The sequence below is a fragment of the Elgaria multicarinata genome, chromosome 11 (assembly GCF_023053635.1).
Source record: "Elgaria multicarinata webbii isolate HBS135686 ecotype San Diego chromosome 11, rElgMul1.1.pri, whole genome shotgun sequence".
NCBI classification, from domain to species: Eukaryota; Metazoa; Chordata; class Lepidosauria; order Squamata; family Anguidae; genus Elgaria; species Elgaria multicarinata.
Window position 1 is genome coordinate 43,371,993 of NC_086181.1, and position 18,675 is coordinate 43,390,667.

The 18,675-nt window shown below is 47.1% G+C and overlaps 1 protein-coding gene across 1 annotated transcript; it reads right to left on the bottom strand.

Moving 5' to 3' along the window:
* Positions 1–24: 24 nt before the first annotated feature.
* SLC7A8 (solute carrier family 7 member 8) lies at positions 25–17,942 on the bottom strand. The gene is made up of 11 exons (XM_063137876.1): positions 17,450–17,942; positions 11,546–11,750; positions 11,275–11,426; positions 6,742–6,867; positions 6,336–6,489; positions 6,114–6,237; positions 5,907–6,010; positions 5,482–5,578; positions 5,122–5,271; positions 834–1,011; positions 25–695 (listed from the first exon to the last, which is right to left on the bottom strand). The coding sequence occupies exons 1-11, from the start codon at positions 17,574–17,576 to the stop codon at positions 547–549; spliced, it is 1,566 nt and encodes a 521-aa protein (XP_062993946.1). The 5' UTR covers positions 17,577–17,942; the 3' UTR covers positions 25–546.
* Positions 17,943–18,675: the final 733 nt, after the last annotated feature.

The window sequence follows — 18,675 nt, forward strand, 5'->3', positions numbered from 1 at the left end:
CCAGCATTGAAGGCTACAGAGAGGGCAAGTTGAGTTTAATTTATTTCATCAAAAAAGAGAGAGACAGAAATGTGAAAAATACAAGGACACAAAACCGAGGGGGAGGACCTTCCCTCCCCCCCGCGAGGTTCAAACCCAAGGAGAACATTCCCAACCATGTAAGGCAACAACGAGGGAGCCCCTTCCAGCAGGGGGTGTGTGTGGTGGCGGCGGGGCTGTGGGCGTATGGTTTGGGGCTGTGAGGGGAGCTCCCGTTTTTTTCCAGTCCCAGCAGGGGACAATGCAGGTAGGGAACTGTGGGTGTGAGTACTCCAGACCCAGCAAGGATTTTCCGTAGGAAGCTGGCAGTGGGGCATCAGTGGGGCTAGTGGGACATTCCCACCTATTCCAATCCCAACATGTGGTGCTGAAGGGTGCAGTGAGGGAGCCCTCATTGTATGTGAGCTCCCATTTATCCATTCCGGACCCAACAAGGGTACTATGCAGTCCATAGCTGGCTGGCTGCTGCTGATTCTACCCCCACCCGCCCCCAGGCAGCAAAAAGCCTCAGATCTGAGGGAGGTTGACATCTTCCATTTCACACATTGGCTCAAGCTGCTCCTTGGTCTCTTTACTGAGATTGGGTTCAGGTTCCCCTGCATCCATTTGGGGGTATACAACAACGCAAAGCTTCTGTCCTGCCCGAGTCACTGCATCTGTAAGAAGATGGGGGTAAGGAGGTGAGTTGGTTTTTAAAAAAAAAAAAACACGGGAAGACAAAATAACCCCCAGCCTCAGCACACGCACAAGCTCTTATATCCAGCCATCCTCCCTTCTGTCTGCCCAGGACTCACCAACAAACGTGTGGAAGGCAGGTGGTTTATGCTCCCAGTGCACTCCCAGGAAGTAGACGGGGACTCCCGTCAGCATGATGGCTAGGCCAATGCCACACACCACGGGTTCTGACCACAAGCTGAACACCAACAGGAAGGCCCAGAACAGCAGGTAAATTATGGGGAAGAACAGGCTCACCTGGGAAGGAAAGAGATGGGTTGGGTCTGGGCAGGAGCATCAGGAAGGGAGATGTAGGAAAAGGGCTGGTAAGGCAGAAGGTTTCCTTGTCTAGCAAGAACTTAGCTAGCTATTGGCCAGCAGAGGAGGGACGAACCATAGCTCAGTGGTGTAGTACATGTTTTGTACGCAGAAGGACCCAGGTATTTTCAGACAAAAGGATCAGGTAAAGTGATGGGGAAAGACCTGCCTGGAGCCCTGTAGAGTTACAGCTCATTACGTTAGAAAATACTGGGTTAAATGGACAAATAGCCAGACCCAATATAAGGTAGCTTACTAATACGTCATCTTGGCGGTGTGTGTGTGTGGGGGGGGGCAGTTGATCATGCAGGAAATTAAAATGGATAAAAGACAAGGCTACATTAAAAATTAAAATTAGATTTTGACTTAAATCAGATTTTATTTATTTATTTATATTCAATTTAATTTATATGGTGGAATCCTATACATTGTTGTTGTTTATTCGTTCAGTCGTTTCCGACTCTTCGTGACTTCATGGACCAGCCCACGCCAGAGCTTTCTGTCGGCCGTTGCCACCCCCAGCTCCCCTATAGTAGGCATCCTATACATGCCTACTTGGAATTATGTTTCACTGTCTTCAACGGGCTGTATGCCCGTGTATGTGTGTTTAGGAGGCAGGCTAAATTTCAATGTGTAAAATCTAAGTTATATTAAGTGGTTCTTAAAATTAACTGAGTTTAAAAAGGATTTCTGTATGTAATAAACAGATTAAAGTCTACACTCAGTCTCCTAAAACCAAATATATGACTCTCTTTCAAACAAGTCTCTTTTTCTATGTAGAAGAACAAAGCATGGCAAACATAAGTAACTTTTGAAGTCAAGCATTATTAAGATGACTTAGTAGGGCCACAGGTTTTATTATGCCACAAATTATTAATTTGTCTTCCCTGCGCTTATGCAAAGAGGGAGATCCCTGGACCATCGTTGCCTCAAGAGAGAAATCGACAACAAAGAAAGGAGACCTTTCAAGTTCTGGTGGGAGCAGAGATGGAAAAGAGAGTGAAGATGGAAGAGCAAAACTTTGCTGGCCCTGAGGCAGGAAACGTTTCCTGCAACATCCAGGAAGGGAGCAGTGCAGAGCCCTGGGAAAGGATAGCGCAGAAGAACCAGCATGGGAGCAGCACCAGCTCAGATGTGGAGCGCCAGCGCTTCAGGGAATTCTGTTTCCAGGAAGCCATGGGGCCCCGAGAGGTTTGCAGCCAACTCCACCACCTTTGCCGCCAGTGGCAGAAGCCAGAAAGGAACACCAAAGCTGAGATGCTGGACCTGGTGGTGCTAGAGAAGTTCCTGGCCGTCCTGCCCCCGGAGATGGAGAGCTGGGTCAGAGAATGTGGAGCGGAGACCAGTTTCCAGGCGGTGGCCCTGGCAGAAGGCTTCCTCCTGAGCCAGGCAGAGGACAAGAAGCAGAAGCAGGGAGTGTCTGCCAAAGTATGCACAGATTTCCATGAGGAAGAGAAGGCTCCACCGGGCACCACACAGAGGCCGCTGGACAGGTGGATCTTGCAGGAGAGCGACGGAAGACCCTCCTCACAGGGGAATGAAAAGACCCACAGAGAGAGTGAACCGATCCTGGAGGATCCTTCTAGGCCTCCTTCGCTTTGTGGTGGAGTGGAGACGGTTTCTGTGCAGCCAAAGCAGGGTCCAGTGACCTTTGAGGAGGTGTCCGTGCATTTCTCGGTGGAGGAGTGGGCTCTGTTGGATCCAGGCCAAAGGGCTCTGCACAAGGAAGTCATGGAGGAGAATCATGGGATCCTGGTCTCTCTGGGTGATCGCAGGGAGAGCAAGGAAAATGGCATAAACCAGAGAAGGAGAGCTGAAACTGAAGAGAAGTGGGGAACCAAATCCATTTCTTTGGAAGGGTCAGATGTCTGTAAAACTCCACTACCAGGAGAACCAAGCAATAGGAACATTCACAATAGGAAGACACAGAGGAAAAGCTCTCAGAATATAAAGGCTCAGAAGATTCACCTTACCAAATGTCAACCATTTCACACAGAAGAGAACAGATTTCAGTGCTTGGAGTGTGAGAAGCAATTCAATTTCCTCTCGCAACTTAACTTGCATAAAAGAATTCACTCAGGAGAGAAGGCGTTTAAATGCTCCGAATGTGGAAGGTGTTTCGCTACAAGCGCGAGCCTTAAAATCCATCATAGAATCCACACAGGGGAGAAGCCCTATAAATGCTTAGAGTGTGGAAAGAGCTTTAGTCAGAGCGGCCATCTTGGGTTTCATCAAAGGACTCACACAGGGGAGAAGCCCTTTGAATGCCTAGATTGCGGAAAGAGTTTTGCTTGCAGCACACAACTTAAGCGACATCAAAGAATTCACACAGGGGAGAAGCCCTATGAATGTCCAGAGTGTGGAAAAAGCTTTAGTCAGAGCGGCCATCTTGGGTTTCATCAAAGGACTCACACAGGGGAGAAGCCCTTTGAATGCCTAGATTGCGGAAAGAGTTTTGCTTGTAGCACACAACTTAAGCAACATCAAAGAATTCACACAGGGGAGAAGCCCTATGAATGTCCAGAGTGTGGAAAGAGCTTTAGTCAGAGCGGCCATCTTGGGTTTCATCAAAGGACTCACACAGGGGAGAAGCCTTTTGAATGCCTAGAGTGCGGAAAGAGTTTTGCTCGGAGCACACAACTTAAGCGACATCAACGAATTCACACAGGGGAGAAGCCCTATGAATGTCCAGAGTGTGGAAAGACCTTTGCTCAGAGCACGAACCTTAAGCAACATCAAAGAATTCACACAGGAGAGAAGCCCTATAAATGCTTAGAGTGTGGAAAGAGCTTCAGTCAGAGCTGGCACCTTAGACAACATCAAAGAATTCACATGGGCAAAAGGCTGTTTGAATGCCTAGAGTGTGGAACAAGCTTTGCTCACAACATAGACCTTAAGAAACATCAAAGAATTAATATAGGAGAGAAGCCCTACAAATGCCAAGAGTGTGGAAAGAGCTTTTCTCAGAGGACAAACCTTAATCGACATCAAAGAATTCACACAAGCAAGAAGCCATAAAAGTGCTCAGAGTTTGCTGGTTTTAAATTTTGTACATCTATTTTTTAAATTTTCATTGTTTTTAACTGTTGTAATCCGCCCAGAGAGCTTCGGCTATGGGGCGGTATATAAATGTAATAAATAAATAAATAAATAAATAAATAAATATTTAGATCCCGTCAACAAAAACACCATAGATATTTCTTTTCCGTATCCTGGAGAAACACTATTCTGCCTAGATAGCAACCCCACCTTTGCTTCTGGAAAATTTTGGGCCTCTAGTCTTCAAGTAAGTGGTTTTGTTTAATGTCCTTACATGTGCACAGGAAAAGCAAAACAAACATCTTTGATGTCACTCTGCTTGAAGCAGATATAAATTCTGTGGTGCAAACGGCTTCTGGACTGTGTGACCCCCTGCTAAGGAAGACTAAAGCATAAACATCTCACTTGGTTTGAAGAAAAATTTGCAGGCTATCTATACCCTGAAATTACACAGCGGTGGCTGCATGGTGGTGCTGCATAGTTTATACAATGCAGCCGCCAACTCACACCCACCACAGGCTTTCTCCTCGAAACTGCACACTTAAAAAGTCGCTTACTGCAACTTTTTCCTTTACTCTGAGGTCACCACCTATTTTGCTCTGCCTGTGGGTGGTGACCTTGCTTCGCATTGAGACTGGGGGCATTCCAGGGGTGGATCGAGGCCCTGGGTAGGTCGGGGGGAGGGCGTGGAAAGCACGCAGTTCCTTCTGCTGTGGAGATTTGCCACTCCCACCCCACAGCTGCAATGCCACGGGGTTTTGAAGAAACAAGTGGCAAAGAGACGCCATCAAGACACCCCCATGGACACTTTTAAACAATTCATATGAATGGGGTTTGTTTGTTTGTTTGGAAAATATATGAACTAGAAATTGGAAACTTGATTTAAATTAGTAATGTAAATCGCCATGGTTTAACTCTACCCTGCATGGTCCCCAGGGAAGGCAATACTGGTGCAGGACAATAGGAGCTGATATATGAAGGGCAGAGGCCATGTGGTAGGAGGTCTCTTACCTTGATGGGACGAGGCCGGTGAGGTTCCCGCCAGCGTAGCACAACTTGCCCAGCCACAGTCACCCCATAGAAGAGGTAGTTGATGAAACCCACATAATTGATCAAGGTATATATGTCACTTGTCACCAGCATAAGCAAGGTGGAAAGGCACTGCCGGACACAGGCAAAGAGAAAACAAACAAAACAATCGATTATAGTAATGTCACAGCAATCAGCCCAGGCCCCTTAGTGACATCGGAAAATGCCCTTGCGAGAGACTTCATTTGCAGTCACTTCACAGATCCTCCTCGCCTGCTAGATACCGTTTTCCCCTCCCCTCCCCTCCCCACACTGCCCCAGACCTCTCTGCTGGTGACTTACAGTGAAGAGTAAGGCAGGAATGGGAGTGCAGCGCCGTACGTGAATCATGGCCAGCACGCTGGGGAGATGGCCCTCCCGGGCGCCAGCAAAAAAGAGCCTGGGAATGGTGGAGAGATCATATCAACAATACAAGCAGGGAGGCACTATTTTAATCAGCACCAGGAAGGTGTTCACGCTGGCTCCACATTGTGAACGAGCCTTAGAGATCATGTTGCACGAAAGGACAGAAAAGGCTCAAACGGATGAATGCCAACTAAATTCCCCAATCCTAATTTAGGAGTCAGGAAGGCAGCGCTATAAAGACATGGGTGAGGACAACAGTTGGGTGTGCTGCTTTCATGGAACTTGATAGATGGGAATTTCAGAAGATGGAAACTTTGAATGAGAGTGGAATGTTGTCCCCGTGGGAGGCCATGTTTACTCACCTAGAGGAAGTGAAGAGAGAGCCATTGACTCCTCCGAAGGTGGAGAGGGCAACAGAGATGGGCATGATCCAAGCCATGACTCCTAGCAGTTTCTCCCCAAAGGTCTGTGAGGAAGGGAACAAGGAGAGAGTGCAAGGGATTAACTGTGTTTCCATGTGGAACCCAGCAGGGAGGGGAATTTGCACAGTGGGGTAGATGGGGCCTCACCACTGCAACTGCATTGGAGGCCAGCAATTCCTGGGGTGACATGGCAGTGACATAGGCCACATTGGCGAAGACGTAGACAAAGGTGACCAGGGGAATGGAGATGAAGATGGCTCGAGGCAGATTCCTGTGAGGAGAAAGAGTTGAGATGGAAGATGGGAATAAGTATCAAGGTGAGCCTGTTCCCCCTCTATTGCCATCAGGGTGTCCCTGACCCTGACTCACTTGTACGGGTCAACCAGCTCTTCGGTGACATAGTTGAGGAAGTTCCAGCCCCCGTAGGCAAAAGAGCCCTGTAAGAAGGCCAGTGCTACCAGTCCCACATCTGGCGTCTGGAAGAACTCAAAGGCGTGTTTTGGCTCCAGCCAGAAGTATTCACCTGTGCAGAGGAGAAACAGGATGCAGAGAAAGGGTTCATTAGAAAGGTAGGTGGTCTGTTCTCTCTCCCCTTGCTCAGATAATTCTCCCACTCTCCGATGCAGACCGGGGCAAGGAGCTATGGAAACCAATCCAGTCTCTAAATCAGCTTACAGAGCTTTAAAACCTAGCAACCTATTCTCCTTGGGTGGGCCAGTACAGCCTGCCGGGGAGATTCCTGGCCCCTTCTTTGCCTGGCCAGACTAGACCTCACCTTTGCAGATCTGCACAATTCCCATGATAATGATAAGTCCCAGTGCCAGCAGTTTCCCAGCTGTGAAGATATCCTGGACGCGTGTGGCCCAACGCACGCTGGCACAGTTCACCCAAGTCAGCAGCACTGTGGAGAAGCAGAAAAGTATGTAGGGGGAGGGACTGTCAACATTCTTCTTCTGGCCCAAATCTACCCATCAAGGCCAGATTCATGCCTGCAGGACACAACATCTGAAGATAATGCCAGAAGCAATGCGTTTGGGGGCAATTTGGATGCTGCACTAACCCCTTCTTGAGACAGAGCAAGGACTACTTTCTGGTTCAGGGCAGCCACAGCCTCTTTGCTTCTGGCCCAGACTTTGATTTTAGCCTTATCAGTTTAAAGAATCAGTAGATCTGTCACTATGTCACCACCTCTCACAATAACAGAAAGGCACAATTAGATTTTGTTTACAATTGTTTAAGGGCAAAGCTATTCAGAGAGAACGATTTTTCAAGGCACCAGTGATCAGGGAGGTGCATTTATCCCTTGGCTCGCTATCTGAAGAGGCCTTGAGGATTGTAACCTGGGGTTAAATCCGTGCAGTGCAAAATAAGGAATGGAAAGAAACAAACAAGGATCTTAATAAAGTTCTTGGAGGTTTGAGGGAATGAAAAACAAGCAGAAGAGGGAGGGGGAGGCGATGACCTATTTGGCTCCCAGCCTGGCTGCACCAAAACATCCCGTCTGCACAAACAGACACTGGCCCCGGGTAACCCTAACCCAACGCAAACAAGGTTTTTGTGAGTCAGACAGATAGAAGCCCCTTCCTCCATCCTTTCCGTTGCCCAGCCCCAGTCCCAGCAAACAGGGATGACAAAGCAGATCATCCCTGTCCAAAACTACCCCACAGCAACAGGTGGTAGAATGGTATATTCTAAGGCTAAATGAAGCATGACAAATTTCCACACATACAAATGGTCGTATGCTGTTCAACATTAAACAACCCATGGTTTGCTAACAATGGGTTGTTTGAGAGTGAGTGCTGGCTACCGCCTGTCCTCCCACTTCCACTTTGCTAAACAACCCAGGAACACACACATACGTTCCTGGGTTCTTCTAGGTGACCTCTGAATCCAAAACTCAGACACCATTTGCCTTGTTGTATCTACTTTCCATTTACCAAAACAGATCAGATATACTGTATGTTAGCCCTGGAGAAGACTCAGAAGCTTGTGTGGAGTGGGCTAAGGGTGCCACAGGTCAGATCTGGAATCCGTAAAAGACCTGATAAGTCCTCCAGGCCTTAGGATTGTCAGTCCTGCCCTAACACTTTCATGCACACACATGGGGGGGGGGGGGAAACAAATGTTATGTTGTTTATATCTGTCTTGACCTATTCAGGTTTTGGGGAAGTATCAGTGAGTGCATCCCATATGTGCTCTGTCCAGTTATCCTACCCTTTCTTCCCCCCCCTTTTTGTGGGGAGGGAGGGGAGAATTTGCAGCGATCCCCAAAACTTAACTGAAAAAGAGGAAATGGAAACTTCCCTGCTGACTCGGCATCACTTTTGCACAATCAAGTTCAAGTCAGAAGGGCTCAAAACAGGAAGCCTGGAGTTTAACAGAAAATCAGTTTGGGGGTGGACGCCACAAGAGTGGAGGATGGTCTGCTAATTTAGGCTACTTCAAACTGCGAGGTTTTTCTACTATGTAGAGAACCTCAGTGTCAGAAGCGCCATGTACAGTCACTCCACACAGGTTGGAAGCTGATATGGACATGTTGGTATCCTATATTAATCTTGTTGCTCATGAAGATGATAGCGCAGTTAACAAGGGCATGGTGCAGGCTAAGTGGTAACTCGTACGCACTTACAGCTGTGGAACATGTTCCACTGAGCACATATTCCACAGGGCACGTCGGTTGAGGACCATGTGGGATTCCAGAGGCATTGAGATTGTGATGACCTATGAGGGGAGGACGAAGGGCAGGGATGAGGGGGGTGAGGCTGAGTGTAGAATTTCCTTTCCAGTATAAGGTTGCCCGTGGGGATTGGTGGGCTGTTTCTGCAGATCGCTGACAGAGTATAAGTTTACCTCTAAGATCAAGAGGTAGATTTGGCTGTGAGATCCCAAGAATAGATCAGGGCTGGCTCGAGTTTTGGAATGGGATCATAGCAGGAGCCAGGAATAGTCCCGGTATGAATGGGTGGATCTGAGCCTGGGATTCCATGGGGAGTTTTGAGGTGGTGCTGTGTGGGGAGGAGGTGTGGCAAACTGGTAGATCTCAGGGGTGGGGAGCTAGAGAGCTGATTTCACAACCTCACAGAAATATATGTTACTCCATTCTGTTCCAACCCAAAGACTGAACTCCTAGAAGTTCCCTTGTTTCTCAGTATCCCTGGCACCCAGCAAGGCTGGAGCAAGGCCAGCGAGTCTCCAATTCCCTGGGATCCTTTCAGATACAGAATCTCAGAGATGACGGTGGAGCAGGAGGGTGTGGCTCAGAACGGTTGCTGAATTTTTAGCACACACTGTCCCAGGGACTGATCTAAACCAGCCACCCCTGCCACCTTATTCCTGACCTCAAAATAGAACTAGTGCTTCGTTCAGAGAGGTCAGTGACCAGCAATGCCACTTCCACGGCATTCCTGCTGGCCTCCTTAGACCAGCCGCAAATTTATCCAGGCTATTCTGTGGGCCGCCGAGCTGAGACCGGTACAGGAAAACAGCATTCTAACCACTTCTAGGTTGCTTGCTTACGTCAGCATGGAGATACGAAGCAGATACCACAGAACACAAGATAAGAGAGATTAAGACTTGCTTCACAGGGCTCTGGTGACACTGCCCAATTTCAGCCTTCAGCCTACAAGTATACCATCCACAGATTTCCTCCAAGCAGTTAGTCATAGCCTTTCCCTGTGGCAATTTTCACGCTAAAACTCCCCCCCCCCCCACACTTCTCTCTTCTTATCCTTCAATCAAGACTCACTGTCTGGTGGGCTTCTTTATCTCTCTCCCCAATCTGTCCCTTCTGTTTGCTGATGATCTACACTATTCACTGCTTATCATTTTCCAGCTCTTCAAGATTCAGGCAGAAGGCCCATCTGCAAGTAGTTCCTTGTTGCTGAGGTTTGTGGATATGGATTTCTTTTCTTTCTTGTCTCTCTCATGTGTATATACTCGCTCCCCTTTTTTTGCTGACTCAGCGCTCAATAACCGGCTTTGACCTGATTAATAAACTCTTGCTGAGCTGCAGCAGCTGGCTTGCATAAGTGCCTCAGCCATCCCCCTCCCTGGCCGTCGCTCATCCTTCCTCCGCCCACCACCCCTGCCGTGGGGCTGGAAAGAAAAGAACAAAACCAGTTCTTGCTCGATCTTCCTAGCATTTGATGTCCTAAGGTAACCTCGGCAAGGATCACCCGTCTTAATAATTATTTGAGTCCATGGGTATATGGCCCACTCCTCAGTGGCTAAGGTTGGAGCTATTGTGCAGACATCAAGAAGAAAAGGCTATGTTCAGGGATAAATGGAAAGAAGTGAATGAATGGATGGCGCAAAGGTGCGATGCCAGATGGATGGATGTCCTGGTGTTTCGCCATTCCTTGTAAGTCCAGTACCTCTCAGACTGTCCCTTCTACAGTTCCCTATTGCATTCATTGTGAAGGTGGCAGCGAGGGGTGGGCATGGGTTCTCCCAGACAGAGGGTTCCTAGCACTGTGCAGCTATTTCATCTTTTTCTCTTTAACAGATTTTATGCAGTAAGAAAAAAGACAGAAAAAGCAAGAGGGGGAACCTAGAGGCTTCCAAGTGGAAGGTGATGGCATCTGGATGCCCATAAATTCCTATGAATGAGGCAGGGTGATGGCATGATAAAAGCCTCATGAGGAAGCACTCTGTGAATCAGGCTCTAGACAGTTCTTAGTATGCTCACATAGAGGCTATGCTCAGACATGATAACCCACACCCAAGGGTTGAGCAGATTGTCGTTGAAACGTGTGTTGTCACTGAAACATAGATTATCATGTTGTCTGAACCCAGCTGCACTAACAAACCCTAGTTTGTTATCCACGAATAACCCACAGTTCACACCCCAACAACAAACCATGGGTACTTTCCATGGGTTGTTGTTACCCGCCTCTCTCTTTGGATTGGTTTGAATACTAGGAGAGAAGCCTACCCTGCCTTAGATGGTCACCCCGAGTTAGCCAGATTGGCTGTAACATAACCCCAGGGTCCTTGAATAGATTCAAGTGGCTACCTGTAGTATGGAGGCCACTTATATAAATTCCCAGTAGGGTGGCTGCAAGTGCACAGAGAACAAACCATTAATGACGTTCACTTACTAGGTACGAGCCACACATTCCATGTCCATTCCATTGAGAGAATGATATAACACTCGTAATTTAACACGCCCAGGCCTGACAGAACACCAGTTCAGCATCTGCCCTACCGGGGACGTATAAACTGCCACCAAGTGGCAACCAATCTAAATCAACCCAACGTTCGTGACCAGAGCATGCGCACTGCTATTGGTGGAGGCGTCGGTACTTACAAAGGCAGACCCCAGCCATTAATCGGAGTCCGGTTTCTGGGGGAAGGCAGGTAGGGAAGATTGGCTGCAGTATGTAGTTTGAAAAGGTAAGGGCAATGACAGCCTGATTGGTAGGGTAGATCACCAGCACAGCAATCCATAGCCGCAGGAACCTTGAGAGGGACACAGGTGTGAAACAGGTTACAAGCCCCCCGCTCTGACCTCATCCCCAACCACCCTCTATCCTGCCCCGGTTCCATATTACCGTTCCATTTACCCCTTCCCCTCTTACCCAGCCAGTCCGCCAAAGATATCTTTGACGTAGGAATAGTCGCCTCCAGATTTGGGGATGGTGACTCCCAGCTCCGCGTAGCATAGTGCTCCCACAGCAGTGATGAGGCCAGTTACAATCCACACAATTAAGGCCAGCCCTACTGAGCCTGCGTTCTCCAACACACCCTTCGGCGACACAAAGATCCCTGATCCAATGATGTTACCTGGAGAAGGAACAGAGGGACACAGGATTAGAGATCAAAGGGCGATGGTGAGAGGGGAAATGCCAATGCAACAAACATGGTAGCATCTGTTGGAGTTTGCAGACTCTAAGACAGCCTTCCTCAACCTGGGGCGCTCCAGATGTGTTGGACTACAACTCCCAGAATGCCCCAGCCAGCTGGCTGGGGCATTCTGGGAGATGCAGTCCAACACATCTGGAGCGCCCCAGGTTGAGGAAGCTGCTCTAAGACAATGGCCCTGTCCGGACCACATGCTAAACTATGATGGTTAAGTGTTTCGAGCTAAACATTATTCTTAACCATGGTGGCTACATAACCACGGTTTAAACACACCCACTAACCACTTGCTGCAAAAGGGTTAGTGGCCTAACCATGACATTTACTGTTATTTTAATGTCAGCTTCACATATCAACTGGAGAACCCACTAGTTCTTGTCCTAATAAAATTCTATGTTTCACTTTGGTAAGAAGCAAGACTAGGAACATTCATGCTTGTGATGGATTTAGAAAACTTTTCACAATGAAAATTGTTTGTACCATTTTGTTATTTAACCTAATATTTTTGCTTTGTTAACTGCATATTGGTTGCCTGGAACCAGAACTGTTGAATTTATAATGTAATATAATATAACATAATATAATATAAATCCACTAGGGCCACATTCTTATGCACATCTGTATAGAACAGGGGTGAGCAACTTTGGGGGATCTGGGGCTCCACTTTTAAACCCTGGACTGCCCACGGGGCACACTCCTACCAATGCAGTGCTTTTTAATTTGGTGCTGTGGTAAAAAAAATATCGAAATTCAGTGGCAAACCAACTACAGAAGCTTAAGGACGACATTAGCTTATTTTCAAGTTAAATGTGTCCTTAACTTTCTGTAGCGGTTTACAAAAAACTTTCAGTAGCAAAGCACCATTTATATATTTATTTGAATTCAGGGGGTGGCGGGCTCATGCAGCCCATTGGCCATATGTTAACCACCCCTGGGATAGCATATAAGTTCCACTGAAACTAATGGGAATGAAGGATTGTTTACAAACACATTTCAGCACTTTATTCAGAAACAAGTCCCACTGATCCTGTGCAGACGACATGCTATGCCATGGTGGTTAAGCATTTTGAGCTAAACTTTGGGCCTGTTCAGACAACACGCTAAGCCATGGTTAGGCCACTAACCCTTTTGCAGCAAATGGTTAGTGAGCATGTTTAAACCGTGGTTATGTAGCCACAATAGTTAGGAATGGTTCATATTACGTGTTAAGTCATGGTTCACATGACATTCTAAGCCATAATGTTTAGCTCAAATTGCTTAATCACCGTGGCTTAATGTGTTGTCTGAACAGGGTCATTATGGCTTAGCATGTCGTGTGAATCATTCCTAACCATGGTGGCTACATAACCATGGTTTAAACATGCTCACTAACCATTTGCTGCAAAAGGCCTAACCATGGCTTAGCGTGTTGTCTGAACAGGCTCACTGTATTCAATGGGCTTACTCGCTAGTATTCCTAAACATACTTATGTGGGAGGAAGCACTGTTGAACACTGGGATTTAGAAATAAATGTTTGGGCCTATGTTTGCAATGCTGTGCTCACTTACCTAGGAGTAAACTTGAATGAACATAGTAGGACTTACTGTCAAGAAAATGTGCACAGGATGAATCTGCATGTCAAGTAAGCATTTTCAGTGGATGGGTGTGTATTTAACAACTCTTACAAATGCTTAAATGTGGCTGAATCAACCCAGTTTTCAGAAGAATGATGAATCTCAATGTAGACATGTGAGCAGTTCAAGATTTCTAGTTCCATTTAAAGTCAAATTATGTGGACTTTAGCACACACACACACACACAAATGAAAAAAGAAGTACTTTGCTCCAATGAAATATGCATTTCGATTGGGATGTAATAGCCTGTTTTTTGACTGCAGGTGCCCTGATTGCAGACTCATACCAAAAACATGCATATCACAATTCTTGTGTCGGGGAGTGGGGGGGCTTCATGCACCGCATACTGGCTATGGTCATTTGAGCCATCCATTTGGCTATTTTCAGGTCCACTTAAAGTTGAGGACAGTGTCGCCTTTTTAAATCATTTTTTATTTAATTTAAACAAAAACATCCAAAAAACAAATGTAGCCTTGCCTTGATTCAACAAGGTAAAAGAGTCTGGCATACCTACCCCAAACGTACATAGCCCAGGACAGGCCTGTAGAGTAAAACTGGCCCGATGGCCAAAGCATCTTGGTTACCACATTTAAAAACAAACTTTTGGCCTTATAATTTGAAGCGTAGCTTCAAAACCGCTTAGGGATTTTATTATATTAAGCAGTATATATCACTAGTAAATAAATAAACAATAAATACACACAAGGGATGCAGTTTTATGAGCTGGGAGATACTCCACATACCACTGGAAATCCCAGTGTGGCACACTGTGAAAAACACCTTTTAAAGGGTGCAACCCTATCAGTTGTGCCCTTGATGATCATCCAATGTGGGGTGGGAGGCGCAGCGGAGGCAGTTCGCCTCCCTGTCTTCCCACCTGCATATTTCACTAGCCCAGTGGCAGCCTTTCAGAGTAGGAAGGAAGGAGGTTAGGAAAAGCTCAGGATGACTCGTAACCTGGCCTCTCTGGTCTCCCCCCACCCCACTTGCCCATCAGAATACCCCCTTTCCCCTCTCTCCAAGGTTGATTCTCCCTCGGAGGACAGCTGATGTGGTTCTTTTCGTGCCGGCTGCAAGGGTGTGTGTGTGTCAGGTCTCCGGCTTCCCCTTCCGAGGTTGGAGTGCTATCTCTGACCTCGGAAATGGGAATCCCCAGTATCCTATGCCCCCCTTAGTTAATGTCCAGAGGCCACAGGATTGCTCCCTAAAATAATTTAAATTGTTTTTTTCTCATAGACATATTTGTCTAGCTAAACCACTTACTTGCTCCCATATATACCTAGTAATTATTTATCTCTCTCTTAGAACGGCCAGGTGGCCTGCATAGGCGTGTGCAAGGGTTGTGCCAGGCGTGCCCAGACACACCCTAATGTCTCAAGCAATAAGCATGAATTGAGGGGGACATTGAGGAGGGAACCACTGCCTCTGAGAAAGCATCATTGCTCCCAGCAGCAGGATCGAAAAGGAATCGCTCTGCTGGGAATCACGCTTCAAAGAGGCAAGGAGGAGGGCCTCCGAATATCACCTTGTAAGCCCCTCCTCCAGCCAGTGCCACTACAACACACCACTAACGCTGGAGCTTGAGGAGCGTCTTTTCATCCCCCCACAGCTGCAACGGCCCTCCCGTCCCACAGTCAGGCAAACTGGACGCTGAGTAGGGCATCAGTGTCTACAGTGTTTAATAAATAATTGAATAAAAATAATGTCCTTTATGACTGAGTATTCAGTAAATGTTCATTAAACATCCTTGGGTGTACACCCTAATGAAATAAGCTGTGCATGCCTATGGTGACCTGCTCTACAAAGGAGAGTCCTCTATCTAAAAGTTGCCTCTGTTTGGTAGACTGTCCAGTCGTAGTCCAGTTTAAAGTTAAAGAGCCATCAGAAGAGAGAGCAGAGGCTTTGAGGTTGTCCATCAACAGTTAATATCTGAACAGCATACTGAGCAGGCACACAGGTCACCTGGTGAATCTTCCCCACTCCAGTGAAATGTATTTGTATATTTAGATCGTTGGTTATTTTTATGCTCTTCATAATTTTAATTTTTGTGAACCACCCAGAGAGCTTCGGCTATTGGGCGGTATAAAAATGTAATAAATAAATAAATAAATAAATGTGCAAATACACATATAAATTAGCATATGCAAATGTTATACAGATTGGTGCCCTCTTTTTTGGTGATGCATTTCCTCCTTTCCGCGATGCATAAGTGGCCAATGTAATGTCTCCCTGTCATGACACTGCTGGCTCAAATCCTCATGGTGCACCTTGCCCAGTTTTTCATCCTTGTGTGGAGACATTCTGCATCTCTCCCTCTCTGCCAGAGAATATTACCACCATTTTTTTTCATTAAGAAAATTAAAACTCTGCAGCTAGGAATTCGAGCCAAAGAGATGGGTAGAGGTGTGGCTGAAAGCACCAGCTGCAAAGTAGGGCTGGGTTGCATCACACTAGGGCTAGTAGAAGTGGGAGTGACCAGAGAATGATGTGCAAGGCTTGGGGGATTGGGTAGGAGATATGTGGCTATTAAGATTAAAGAAAAGAAAAAAGAGGGCTGAGGGAAAAGTTGAGGCAAGTTGAAAATATGGGAGGAGATATAAGAAAAACCAGATATGTGTGGAGCATTGGGAAAGTAGAAGCTCAGCCTAAATGAAGGCTTGATCCTCCTCCTCCCACTTTCAAGAAGGCACCCAAGAAGCAGGGTGAGGAATATTGGAAGTGTAGGTAGATCTATAGCTTATGATCCTGATATTTAGAGAGGGGAAGAGAACCTAGACGAGCACAATTAAAGGCCTTTCAGCACAGTACAGTCCGAGGAGCACAGGCAGTGTGAGGAGGGGAGCTCAAAAACTGGTTAGAATTGGGACATTGCATTAGTGAGATTGGAGTGGGTAGGAAAGCAAAGGTTGTCTCCCACAGTGCTTCCTCCTCTTTTCCTCTCTGTGTTTGTTTCAGCAGTCTCCTGGCACCTGCTGAAACAAAGCCATCTGGAGTGGGATTGATGGAGTTGGAACAAACATGCACCAAGAGCTGGCGCTCTAGCTTCACTGGAGTGGAAAACAAACCCCTGTGATCAAGAGCTTGGGGAACTGCAGAGAAACATTCTGCGTGGCTTTGCTGTCAGCCTTCAGTCCAGAGTCCCTGCAGCCATGAAGCCCTAAACTTCAGAGGAGGATTCCCTCTTCCCTGGACTGAAGATGCATCTCTCTATGGGGCAGAGGCAACTGGGGGGCATCATTGCTTGTCCAGCTTAGAGACCCAGCTGTTTTTGGCATGGGGCAGTTGCATACTCGGAGAAGTCTCGTCTGCCACAGATTTGCAACCCCCTGTAGGGCAAAGCAGCTGTGTAGACTGGCATCCTTGCTTATTTTTGAGATCCAATTCCTTCTGGGCCAGGCCAGCTGTATATACAAACGTTCCTCTCTACTGCTGTGATGCCAACATCTCTAGGGTGGGATACATTAACCTGCAATTGAGTGGATCCCAAAATATAGAAGGATTTAGGGTGGAGTACTGCAGCGACAGGAGCTGGGTATTGGCCAGGAATCTGGGGTTTTGCTCCAACAGAGAAATAAACAAGCACAGGTTAGGAGGAGTTCAGTTGGTGCTGCTGGGACTGCTTTACAGAGTGAAAGACTGGCTCTAATAGGATTGGTGATGTGAGCTGACAGCTCTAAGGTATTTATAGAAAGGAGGGAAAGACAAACATAGAAGAAACAGGGGCCAGAATTAGAAAGGAGGACAGAAGAAGAGATTTTTCATTCTTCATTCCTTCCTCAAGAAGACTGTGGGAAAAACAGAATAGAAAAGAGGCACAAAGGGTTTCATAATCATGTCTAATCACAGCTCTAATCAGGAAAGATAGGCTATCCAAGGCCAAGACGGGGTAGCAGGATCTCTGCCTCCTGACTAGTGGAGGAAGACAAAGATATCACCTTGTGCCAGGTCAACATGAGAAGATAGCATTGTCCAATTTAAAGCAAATAAATCCCACCAGAATCCCCACTCACCCACAATAATGCCACATGCGCTCATCAGCCCAATCTCCTTCTTGAGCGCAACACCACCTCCTTCTGATTTGTCTGGGCTGGCTGAGCCCTTCTCAGGACCTCCTCGGCGACGTGCTCCATCCTCCATGGTGTTCTACCTCTCAATAAGCTTGAACAAGGCAGCCCTGAGTTATAGATGCTGGGCCCAAACAACTCTGGGTTAGTGGTTGTGTGAATGGCTCTCCTGCAATTTGAACAGCCCTGGATTGGATCTGTGTCGCCTGATGCAATTATGGTCTTGAACTGGACTTGGGCAAGCCCCAAATTATATCTCCTAGAACTCTATTCGTAGTCTGGCTTTTCCAGTTCGCTTTGGGGGCTCTGATTTCAGCCTCTGGCTGTGACCGTTCGGATGCTGGACTTTGTATCTTTAGATTCAAGTTATCACAGTCTGTGTTTCAGATGCTGCCCAGCTCCAGTCTCTCTCCTCTATAACAACAAGTTACTTGCATCTCCTTCTTGGTTCTAGTATCATAAAATGCTTTGGCTCTAACATCAACTGTGTCTCTTCTATTGAGCTTTGATTTGGGTGTTAGCCGCTAACCATTCTTTGGTTCTGGTACCAAGCTGACCTCTCTCACGTGTCCTAGTATCAGTCAGGTTGGGACTCCGGATAGTGCAAAATTCCCCTCTCTGGGTTCTTGAATCTCCTCTCGCACTTTGTTTTTTTGTCTTCTGTAAAGTTTCCCCTGAAGCGAAGGAGGAGACCCACTCAACAACGCAGGGGAAACAGGACTGGTTTGATCTTGTTTGTTCAACTCCCCCACAGCTACTACTATCACAGTTCGGTTCGGATCAGTAGCGCTTGTTCTCAGATTTTCTTAGATCTTCCTTCCGGCTCCGTTTGGACGGGGATCCCTGGACCGTTTCCCCCCCAGGGCACCCCTGTTTTCTCTCTGGATTGTTGATTCGCCCGTTTTCTCGTCCCAGCGGAGTTTCTCTCCCCTCCAGGTTTCGGCTTCTCATTCCTCCTCACAGCCCAGCTCTCCTTCTCCCTCTGCTCCGCTCTTCATCTGTTTTTCTCCCTCTATCTGGCTCATGTGCCTGAACCAGCTGCTGCCGGACCAGAGCGGGGCTTAATCCTTTGCTCCAGGAGCCAGACTCCTCCCTCTTGCATTACAACCGTAATCCTCATCAATAGAAGCTGCTCCACTTAAGGTATCGCCTTTTCATCTCGCTCCTCTTCC

Coding starts and splice junctions, on each gene's coding strand:
- SLC7A8 (XM_063137876.1), bottom strand. CDS start 17,576: ATGGAGGATGGAGCACGTCGCCGAGGAGGTCCTGAGAAGGGCTCAGCC. Junction 6,238..6,335: donor GAGCTGGTTGACCCGTACAA/GTGAGTCAGGGT, acceptor TTCTCCTCACAG/GAATCTGCCTCGAGCCATCT. Junction 1,012..5,121: donor ACCGGCCTCGTCCCATCAAG/GTAAGAGACCTC, acceptor TTTCCTTCCCAG/GTGAGCCTGTTCTTCCCCAT.